The sequence below is a fragment of the Nicotiana tabacum genome, chromosome 18, assembly GCF_000715075.1.
Source record: "Nicotiana tabacum cultivar K326 chromosome 18, ASM71507v2, whole genome shotgun sequence".
Classification (NCBI taxonomy): Eukaryota; Viridiplantae; Streptophyta; class Magnoliopsida; order Solanales; family Solanaceae; genus Nicotiana; species Nicotiana tabacum.
In genome coordinates this window covers 18,282,842-18,294,390 of record NC_134097.1, presented here as the reverse complement: position 1 = coordinate 18,294,390, position 11,549 = coordinate 18,282,842, and the positions used below count along the sequence as shown (strand labels likewise).

Sequence of the window (11,549 nt, the reverse complement as noted above, 5' to 3'; positions counted from 1 at the left end):
AAAATTGTGTATATATACGCTTCCCCCTAAGTTTTTTGATCAATTTTAGCTTAAATCAAATCTTCAAAAAGAGAGACAAAAGGACATAATTCATTTCAAGAAAATTAAACATTATATTATTAGATTCAGATCTTTATACTGATATTAATTGCTCAAATATCAGAACCAAAAATGATCCCTAAATAGATTAACCTAAATTCTTGGATCAATCTCTGCCTTAAACCAAATAAAAAAAGATTCAGATTCTACATATTGATGGCGTAAAACAAAATACAATTATGTCACTTAAAATTTAGTTATATGTAACTTTATTTAATACAACTAATTTATAACCAAAATACTTACTCCTTCCGTTTTAATTAGATGAGCTAGTTTGACTCGGCGCGGAGTTTAAGAAAAAAAGAAGACTTCTGAAACTTGTGATTTTAAAAGCTTAATGCAACGACCCAACCAGTTATTTTGAGCATTTGCACTTCGCTCGGTAGTTCACGGGCATGTGTAACACTGTATGATGTATCATAACTTGTGTGAATTATCGGTTTCGGTTTTTGGGTTATTCGGAATTAATTTGGAAGAATAATTCTCAACTAGGAAGCTTTAAATTGGAAGAGTTGACCAAGTTTGACTTTTTAATGTTTGACTTCGGATTGAAATTTTGATGGTTCCATTAGGTCCGGATGATGATTTTGGATTCGTGCCCGAATTTGCATTTGGATGTTCCTAGAAGAAATCGGCACTAATTGGCGAAAGTTAGAAGCTTGAAGGTTTGGAAAGTTCATAAGTTGACAGAGAATCGGCTTTGAAGATATCAGATATGGATTGTAGTTTCGGGAATTGGAATAGAATTGTAGTTCCGGGTCGATTTACTATGTTTCGGCACGAGTTATGGAAGTTGAAAAATTCAAAGTTCATTAAGTTCGATTTGAGGTGCAATTCGTAATTTTGATGTTGTTATGCGTGATTTGAGGCCTCGGGTAGGTCTGTATTATATTATGAGACTTGTTGGTATACTTGGTCGGGGTTCCGAGTGGCTCGGGTGAGTTTCAAACGAGGTTCGAACCATTTCTCATTCTTATTTTGGTTGCTGGTTTTCTGCTGTTACCAGTTGCTTCTAGCGTTGTTCGCGATCGCGAAGATCTGGCCGTGATTGCGAAAGGTGTTTTGGTCGGTGGAGCTATTTGTTCTTCGTATTCGTGCTTCTAAGGTCACGTTCGCAATGGGTTGAAGATTTTAATCTTCGCGTCCACGTCCATGGATATGTGTTCGCGTAGTATTGAGCGAGGGTTGGTCAATCTATATGGGTGCTTCATCGCGTTCGTAATGAGTTGTCCGTGATCGCGGAATTCTGGTAGTGTGCTTCATCGTGTTTGCAAGGGTTTTGTCGCGAATACGTATTGTAAAGTGTGGCAATGTGAGTTTGTGCTTCGCGAATGCGTGGCTTATACCGCGTTCGCGTAAGGTATCGGGGTTTCAGTCATTTTTATATTTTTGGAGCCAATGAAGCTCGGATTGAGGCGATTCTTGAAATAATTTTCACCATGTAAACTGGGGTAAGTGTTCTCTATTCATTTTTTATTTTATATCGTGAATCTATCTTTATTTTCGGCATTTTGATTGAGGGTTCCAAAAGAGAAATTGAGGGTTTTAGCTTAAAGTTTCATAAAGTGAGTTTTTGAGTTTTGAACATCGATTCAGAGTCGGATTTCAGTGAAACTAGTACGGTTGGACTCATAATTAAATGAGTTATCGGATTTTGTAAGTTTTGTTGGGTTTCGAGGCGCGGGCTCCGATTTTGACTTTTTGGCCGATTTTGGGCTTTTGATTAAAGATTTAAACTTTATCGATTAGGTTTGTTTCCTTTGGTATTATTTGAAGTATTTGAGTTGCTTTTGGCTAATTTTGAGCCATTCGGATGTCGGTATGCACGTGGTGGCATTTTTGGAGTATCGCTTGGCTTGCTCGATATCAGAATTAGCTCGTTCGAGGTAAGTAACACTACTAAACTTGGTGCTGAGAGTATTAAATCCCGAATTACGTATTATGTGTTTGGTATTGAGGTAACACATATGCTAGGTGACGAGTGTGTGAGCGTGTACCGTGTAAGTTATGACTCTGTTATTTCGTGGTATTGTGTAGTTACCTGATCTTATCTGTAACCATGAAATCTCTACGTACTAAAGTAATTAGGCTGTCAATCATGCTAGAGATCATGTTTAGGCTATATGCTGATACGGTTGGGACCCATAATGGTCATTTGTTGTTGTTGACTTATTGATTTCATTAAAAAATTGTACTAAATCATATTCATTCATTACATACCATACTTCAGTCTCTGTTGTTATTTATTGATACATCATATTATTATTTTCAGGCTAGTTTCATAATATTGTGAGCCCCGTAAGAGAGAGACTAGAGAGATTGATGACTGAGTGAGGCCGAGGGCCTGATTATGGGTGACATCTATGAGATCGAACTGTACGTCGCATCGGGTTTTACTGATTTATGATAGCATTTGGGCTGAAAGAGGCCTTTCGGAGTCTGCACCCCCTCAGTGAATGCAGTTGATTATATATATACATGTGGATCGGGTTGCACGCCGCAACGAGCCTTATGGCTATATATATGTGGATCGGGTTGCACGTCGCAACGAGCCTTATGGCTATATATATATGTGGATCGGGTTGCACACCGCAACGGACCTTATGTCTATATGTAGATCGGTGTACGCTGCAACAGATATTGTATAATGCTTAGAGACTGAGTGTGCTGAGAAGACAGTAAGATTGAGTACTCTGAGAGTGTGAGTACACGAGTTCATCATTGAGATACATTGCATTTGACATGCGTACTTGAGGTACATGCTTAGAGATGCATTTTATTCTGCTACCCGGTTTTGGTGACATTCATGATTTTTCCTGTATCTTGACATGTAGGCATAGAGATGTACTTTACTCACGATATCTGAAAATGAAACATCCTATTTATTGTTAAAAGGATTTTTGGGAAAATCACAGTTTTCAAGCTTACTCATTTTTTTGGCAATTTCGTAAAATATTTGGGTTTTCATTAAGATACCTGAAAAGCATGCCTATTTTCTAGAACTATGAAGGGGCTGAGCATTATATTTCTGAAATACTTCTTATATTACTTGCACTATATTGTTATGAACTGTTGTTGGCTATTGGTGTCAGACTCGATCTTTGTTCCAGCTCGTCACTACTTTCAACCTAAGGTTATGTTTGTTGCTTAGTGAGTACATAGGGTCGGTTGTACTCATATTATACTTCTACACCTTGCGTGCAGATGCTAGATACTGATGCTACTGCGTACAGCGGGAGCTGGATCGGAAGTCGTACCTGCATTCCAGTCACAACTGCCTCTTGTTCTTGGTAGCTTTAGAATTATTAATCTGTTTATGTATTATTCGGACAAATGATGTATTTTTATTTCACACCAACATTATAAATTCTAATCTTAGAAGCTCATGATTTGTACTACCAGTCCTTGGAAAAATTCTTGTATTAAATAGTTGTATTATCATTTCTGCTCTTAATAAGTCTTATTAAATCGAACAGTTGTTAATTGGCTTACCTAACGGGTTGGGTTAGGTGCCATCACGACTAGTTGGATTTTGGGTCATGCCACTTAAGTGGTAAAAACTTTGTGGGTCCATGACATTTTGTGGTTATAAAAGCTTCTCATGAAGGGTAAAATGAGTAAAAAGAAGAGTTTAAAGTTGAATTATTTTCAAATCTAGAAATGTGTCAATTATTTTGGAACAGACTAAAAAGGAAAATAACTTTCTAATTTGAAACGCAGAGAGTAGTAGGTAATATATAAATTACACTGTTAGTGTAAGAAAGTTATTACATCTATCGATATATATAATATGCATTAGTGGAAGCAACCACTAATGTTTGCATTAGGGTATACTGTCTATGTCGCACTCTTTTGAAAAAAGAGAGAGGAGAATACAGATACCTTGTGCACGAGACCGCCAAATCTATTTGGGCCAAAAGTGTTTTTTTTTGTGGCCAAAAGCACTTTTGGCCAAAAATTGAGGTGTTTGGCCAAGCTTTTGGAAGACAAAAAAGTGTTTTTGAGGAGAAACAGAACTAGAAAAAAGTAGCTTCTCTGCAAAAACACTTTTCTAAGGAGCACTTTTAAGAAAAATACACTTAGAAGCAGTTTTCAAAAGTTTGACCAAATACTAATTAGTGCTTAAAAGTGATTTTCAAATTAATTAGCCAAACACAAACTAATTTTCACCACAAAAATATTTAAAAAAATATTTTTGATTTAAAAATACTTCTCAAGACAAACTGATTTTAGAAACTTGGGCTACAAGTTTGGGTAAACTTGTATTTAGAGGTAACGTAAAGAAAGAAAGGGACAATAACAAATCCAAGAAGAGAGCGTCTCAAACGGTCAACAATTCCCAGCAATTAGCCGTCTGAATGCATACGCATGCATTGACTTCATATATTACGTACTGACAGCCCATTTTTTACCTCACTAGCCCCCACCTTCTCAAATATTGGTCTTTTCTTTGATGTTTCTTTTGGAACAAAATTACTACTACTACTAAAAAAAATCTAATCATTTCGTACTTCTCTATATTTCCACAAGTACCTCAGCCGCCTTTATTTCAGGTTTGTTTCTCTTAGTACTTCAACTGCAGACTAATTAATCAGTGTTTATTTAATTTGGTTGTTTGGTTAAGTGGGTGGACAAAGTTAATTACTTACCATTTTTGTGAAAAAAACTGGAGGGTGTTTAGGTTTTTGAGGGTTTCTTGATCTGATTTGTCTATTTGGGTTGTTTGGTGAAGAGGGTAAGACAAAGTTTTAATGCCCATATTGTAAAGATTTCAGCTTTGTGTGAATTGGGTATTTGGGTTTTTGAGGTTTTATTGATCTGGTTTGTCTTGTTTACGTGATTGGTGAATTGGGTATGTGATTGAATCTTCTTCTGTGCTATCTGTGTAGAAGAAGAATTATCTCTTGGAGTTAGCTGTCTTATTTCAGTTTCATTTCTTGATTTGGTAATACAAAGAGAAATAGAGATTCCAATCTGAAACTTTGGAAAGTCTTGGTTTTTGAGGTCTAAGGCTTTCAATTTCTATATGACACAGCTGGATTATTGTTGGAAATTTGAAGTGAGTTGATTATTGAATCTGGATTTCCAGTATTTTAGCTTAAGTTTGAAAGAATCTGGACTATTAGTAGCTTGTTGAGGTAGTTTCCACTTTGGTCCAATCGGAACTGGAAAAAAGAAGTTGACTTTCGCCACGTTGATTGCGGAGATTGATCCTGCCTGATCAATGCTCATCTGAATGCTGAAACTTGTTTCTTATCTACTGCCAAAAGGGACTGGACTCCTTGACTTGACCTGGTAGAGGAAAGGCTTCTGTATTGTTGCTTGTGGTTGCTAAAGAATTTGCAATGGATCCCTTATATTTTGTTTTTTTGAAGTGGGGTGATTATATCATTTTTTACTGAAAATGGCTGTACTTGTGCTGTGTATACTATTGCTGGTGCAGTTCCATCTAATTTCTGCTTCTCCACTGTTGGGACATAAAGAAGCTTGTGGAATTTACCATGTTGACTATTCAGATGAACTGAATCGCCAAGTATTTTATGTCAACGGCATATTAGTAGACAAACTTTTATTCTGCGGCACCCTCAAATTTGATCGTGCAAAACATTGCTTTATCCAAAATTTTGGGTTTCAATATTGTGGATTGGACTTATCGATTGGTATGCACTCGTATATGCTACAATATTGTTTTCAAATGTCTTTCCAACAAATCCTTCTGAGATGTTCTTCATTAGAAACCATTTAATTTCTGTGTATTTTTCCTAATTGCTTCTATTGGATATCGCGGTTTATAATTTTCTATAGTGATATAGTAGAGTCCAAACCATGTTGCAGATGAGTTGCATTTCAAGTCGGGAAGAAAATTTCTACAAAAGGTGGTCAGACAAGGATCCAGTGAACACAATTTTGATGATACAGCAGCACGGAAGCCTAAGGAAAAACGTGCTGATAATTTTTCAGTAACCCCCCAAAAGTTGGTCATGGCGGTACCAGTATTTTTTATTCTTTGCTGCGGCTTAATTTGCCCTTGTTTTCGTGCGAGGAAGAAGGAAACGGATCAATCTGCTCTTGTAAAGGATCCTAATTCAAGTGAGTTAACCTTTTCAATGTTCAATAATTTCGTTTTCAGTTTATAGCTGTTTTCATTCTTCTGAAGATAAATTTAAGGTACTAATAAAAATTTCCAATGACATGAATTTTTTCTATCTACTTATGATCAATTTTGGAATCTCTGCTAGAGCCCTGTTCCCAGTAGTATTAGTAGCGCTCCTGTATTTTCATATTCTTCGATCTCTATTATTTGCTTGTTGTTTCGTTCACTTCGTTTATCTTCTTTCCCTGTTGTTACTATTTGATGCTACTTTTCCTTTTTCGGCTTCTCCTTTTCTCCCCTTTTTCCTTTTCGTTTTTTATCTTCTTCTCCCCTTTCTTCGTTTTTCACCTTTTCTTGAGCCAAGGCTCTATCGGAAACAATCTCTCTACATCACCAGGTAGGGGTAAGATATGCCTACATCTACCCTCCCCAGACCTCACTTATGAGATTATACTGGGTATATTGTTGTTGTTGCTGGAGCCGTGATAGAGGCAGAGCTAGGGAGGCGGAAAGGGGTTCATTTGAACCCCCTTGCCGGAAAATTACATTATTTATACTAGGTCAAAATTATCTTTTATGTATATATGGTATATGTTGAATCCCCTTTTTTTCATCTATTTATTTTTTTAATATTTTGAATCCCCATAGTTGCTGCTTTGCTGGTTTTGGTGGTTGTTTATAAAGATATTGCATTGCCTTTGCAGTGGACTCTGGTTCCTCCATGGAGATGAATTTTGTTCCTGAAAAGGCACCCGGCAGTCCGCTACGAGTGCCAGCTAGTCCACTTCGAGTGCCGCCTAGTCCCTCTAGATTTAGCATGTCTCCAAAACTCAATCGAATTGGCTCCATTCACCTCAACGTGAATCAGGCTCTCAGAGCTACCCAAAATTTCTCTCCGTCCCAAAAAATTGGAGAGGGAGGGTTTGGAACGGTATACAAAGCTCAACTACCGGATGGTCAAGTAGTTGCCATTAAACGTGCGAAGAAGGTAAGATACCATTTAGTCAACTGATCTTGAATCTGCAAATCTTGTATATGTCACGATAATTTGATGATTTATCATAAAAACCGTGAAAAAGGAAGCTATTCACTAAACGTCGAAGTTGCATTAACTGATACAGCATGAAAAGGCAAAATAAATTTCGTACTTCCCTTCCACTGATTTCTACAATTTAAGGGAATGAGTTAATAGAATTTACTTGCATTTTTAAGTTAAGTGAAAGCCTCTCAGCATATGCACTGCCCAATCAGGAAACCCTCATATTCGTTTCCTTTCTGCAATTTACCTTCATAAATTATGAGGGTGTTTTCTTGTCTAGTCATTTGAAACTGCGCAATTATAAATAAAACAATGATGAAGAAATTCGAATACCAACACATGCGTTTAAGGAAGTAAAAAGACAGCTCTTTTTTTTCTCTTGATGACCGAGAAATCCATCCAGAGCCAACCCTTTCGGGCCAACCACAACCTTCATAACTCGGGGATGATGCCCCCCCCCCCCCAAACCCCAAACCCGTCGCACCCTTCTCCACTTAAATACCAAAGGTAGTTTGCGCCAACCTAAGCCACAAGTCCCTCAACCTTTGCCAATTCAGTTAACCCTAGGGGGCATAAAGACAGCTCTTTTCCACGGAAAGGAGAGTTGCTTAAGTAAGCAGAATGTTGGACCATAATGCACCTTCTACGAATACTCTATAGATGATAATTACCAATTTAGAAATCAGAAGTGGGACAACAATTCATGATTTTAGTTTCAAGCTCAATTACTAGGTTAAGTGCTAGTTATCACCTACTAGATTACAAACATAAGATAGTTTCTCTAATATGAAGAATCTTGTTGGTCATAGAATAATTCTTTCACAACAAAGTAATTCATGATTTAGGTTTTCTGAAGATAATTTGCTTGTTTGACTTTTATGCTTTCTCTGTTTTCTTATTTGACTTCCTTACTCTGTTTTAGGCAAAGAACTCACACATTTGAAGTTATGTCACTAGTTTTTATCTATGATTGTATCTTTTGATTGGACTAATATTATTGTAGAAGGCATAGCTTCTGAAATTCTGAACTAACGTAGTAATTTCTTTACCCTTTTCGATTTTTTCTTTCCGTGTGAAAGAGGAGGAAAGGAAGGAAAAAGTTAGTTCGGCCAAATTTACATAGCTTATTCAGAAGAAAGATCTAAGTTGCAAAAGGAGAACAATAGAGACACGAGGTTGTGACACGTGCAAGTTAACTTAGGAACTGAGACATGAACTCTGATTTTGGGACAAGGGAAGGAGATCGAATTTTGAGAGAGAAAGGGACTTACTATAACCTCTCCAAAATGGCCATTCAAACCAAAACCTTATCCGTGCAGCAAAGAATGACTGAGGGGAAGGGGGCAGTTAGCTGGCTGCTTCTCTACAGTGTACTTTGCTTCCTCATGTTAAGAACCAATTGTCTATGGAATTAACTCAATGAGATGTTGAAAATTTGAGGAGTTAGAAGGGTTTTTTTGAGAAATATTTCCTTCTCTTGCTCTCCATTTTCTCCCTTTTTTAATCTTTTCTTTTTGGAGTGGTTTGGGTTGGGGGTGCAGAGGACGTGGCCTTGTTGGCGGAAGTGGAAGCACTGTTGATACATGTATATATTCAACCTGAATGTGACATTATGAGCCGTTTGGACGACATTAAAGTTGATGTTGAAATTGAAAAAACGCTTGTGGATGCTGAAATCTGAGTAGTTGTAGTTTTTAAAAAGATTTTTGGAAATTGAAGACTTGTAGGTGGACATCTTAGATTTGAAGAACTTCGCTTGAAATACACTTCCAACCACAGCTTTTCAAACTTGAACTAGAAAATTTCTTTTTCCCAAATAAAAAATTCAAATAAACACCAAATTCAAAAATATTATTTGCAAGTGAATTTAAGAAGTCCACAAACAAAAACCACATAAATTATAGTCGGGGTTACTCATGGTTGATAGGTTGGGTTCTAGCTATCTTTTCATGTAGTTTATTTCTTGAACTTTGACGTGTAACCCCTTCTGTAGGAATGAAAGATTGGCTTTTCTTTCTTGTTCCTTTTATTTTTAGCTCTCTCTCTCTATATATATAATATATATATCTGATTTTATCTGTATGAGAAAAGAATTAAATCATTCTAATATCTGAATTTTTTGCAGGAGCATTTTGATTCTTTGAGCAATGAATTTAGAAGTGAAGTTGAGCTTTTGGCAAAAATTGAGCACCGTAACCTAGTTAGGCTTCTTGGTTATGTTGATAGGGGAAATGAACGCCTCATCATTACGGAGTATGTGCCTAATGGTACACTAAGAGAACATCTAGATGGTATACCATTTATAAACTTGGTGCGCTGATCACAACTTCCATTATGGTAAAAATGTGGAGAGCAATAACTTTGAGTTTTTTTGGCAGGTGGACGTGGGAAAATCTTAGATTTCAATCAGCGACTTGAAATTGCAATTGATATTGCTCATGGTCTAACTTACCTCCATCTATATGCTGGTATGCTACTGTCCAGCGCTTGTAATTCTCTTCTCTAAATATAGTTTCTGAGCCATATAATTTATCCAGTAGCTCCTATGTTGAGGTTCAAGTTTCAATAATCCATTCTTGTAAACCAGGATTCAATGTTACGATCAGATTTGGCGATGTATAACGTTTTGGTCCTTGGTCTATTTTGATCTGCCCGTGATCATTTGGATTTGACGCAATCCTATTTTTGTTTGCCACAGAGAAGCAAATTATCCATAGAGATGTGAAGTCATCAAATATTCTCCTGACAGAGAGCATGCGTGCCAAAGTTGCGGATTTTGGATTTGCACGACTTGGAGACTCAGACTCTGATAAAACACACGTTTCAACCAAAGTGAAAGGCACCGTTGGTTACCTTGATCCTGAGTACATGAAAACATATCAACTCACGCCAAAAAGTGATGTCTACTCATTTGGGGTATTGTTATTAGAAGTTTTAACGGGCCGTCGTCCTGTAGAGCTTAAAAGACCTCCTGATCAGAGGGTGACACTTAGATGGGTAAGCTCTTTACTCATTTTTTCCTCTTAAATTTGGTTAAATCTTGGATTATTGGCTCTACCAATAGTAAGGGTGGAGCTAGAGCTTCTTTTACGGGTTCGGCCAAAGTCAGTTGAAGCTTCTTTTACGGGTTTGGCCGAACGTAGTAGCTTTGGTCTAAACCATGTATTTTTGTACACATTATTAATTTAGAACCCAATAACTAAAATTCCGATCCCATAAGCTTCGAATTCTGGCTCCACCTCTAAGTCCATCGTCTATGTTAAAAGTTAATTAACGGCAGGATTAGCGTTATTTCTATTAGATGTGCTGATTGTGTTTACTATGTCTGTTGCTTTCTCCAGTACTTAGATAACGAAAACATGTAGTTTTTCAAACAATAACAGAAACTAATCCGTATATTAACTTATCGAGTACAAATATAATATGTATGTGCAGGCTTTTAGGAAATACAATGAAGGATGCATGTTGGAAATGTTGGACCCTCAAATGAAGGAATCCGTGAGCGGGGAGATACTGGTGAAAATGTTTGGTTTGGCTATCCAGTGTGCAGCACCTACACGAAAAGATCGCCCGGATATGAAGATTGTTGGGGAGCAGCTTTGGGCAATTAGAATGGATTATTTGAGGAATGGAAGAAGACAGTAATAACTGCAAATATACTGTTGTGACTAATACCAAGTTTATTCCCTAGAAAGGATAATCTTCCACTTATTGTTTGTATATGTGAGCAGTTAAGGTACTTTTCTTGATATTGATTCACTGATCTCTGGTGTGCTCAAAGTATATTGTATTTTGTATTTGTCGATCCCATTAGTCGTCTATCTTCATCGAAGAATATTGAGTGACTAACAGGTAGATAATAGGCCTGCCTCTCTCCCCTTCTCCACAAATTATCAAACTTTTGTTAATTGTTTTCAATTGTACTCTTAATATTGAAGAAGTAATTAATCGCTCTTTTTAATACTGCTCGATTTTCAAAAGTATTTAATAGGCGTAACTTAATAAACTATGGTGTGTTTGGTACGAAGGAAAATATTTTTCAATTTTTTCATGTTTGGTTGGCTTAAATGTTTAGGAAAATATTTTCCTTATGAATTCATTTTCCTTCAAATGTAGGAAAATGTTTCCTTATCAAGAAAAGAAAAAACATTTTCAAAAACTTCTTCTCCACCCTCACCAATCCACCCCACCCCCTCTCCAAAAAAGGCTTCTTTTTTTCAAATTTTAGTTTTTTCGTTACCATCCACCCTACTACCCCTCCACCCCATCCCGCAAAAGAATTATTTTTTTTACCTTTTTCTTTTTGTAATTTCAAAT

At 36.8% G+C, this 11,549-nt stretch overlaps 1 protein-coding gene across 2 annotated transcripts; it reads left to right on the top strand.

Moving 5' to 3' along the window:
• Positions 1-4,520: 4,520 nt before the first annotated feature.
• On the top strand, positions 4,521-11,015 carry LOC107785237 (calmodulin-binding receptor-like cytoplasmic kinase 3). Of its 2 annotated transcripts, none has more exons than XM_075236646.1 (7): positions 4,521-4,652; positions 5,935-6,189; positions 6,898-7,181; positions 9,358-9,523; positions 9,611-9,700; positions 9,931-10,229; positions 10,668-11,015. In XM_075236646.1, exons 2-7 carry the CDS (start codon positions 6,081-6,083, stop codon positions 10,875-10,877), a joined length of 1,158 nt encoding a protein of 385 aa, XP_075092747.1. In that variant the 5' UTR covers positions 4,521-4,652; positions 5,935-6,080; the 3' UTR covers positions 10,878-11,015. The 2 variants fall into 2 exon arrangements, with proteins under 2 accessions (XP_075092747.1, XP_075092746.1); XM_075236645.1 differs by lacking the exon at positions 4,521-4,652 and adding an exon at positions 4,660-5,759.
• The last annotated feature ends 534 nt before the right edge of the window (positions 11,016-11,549 follow it).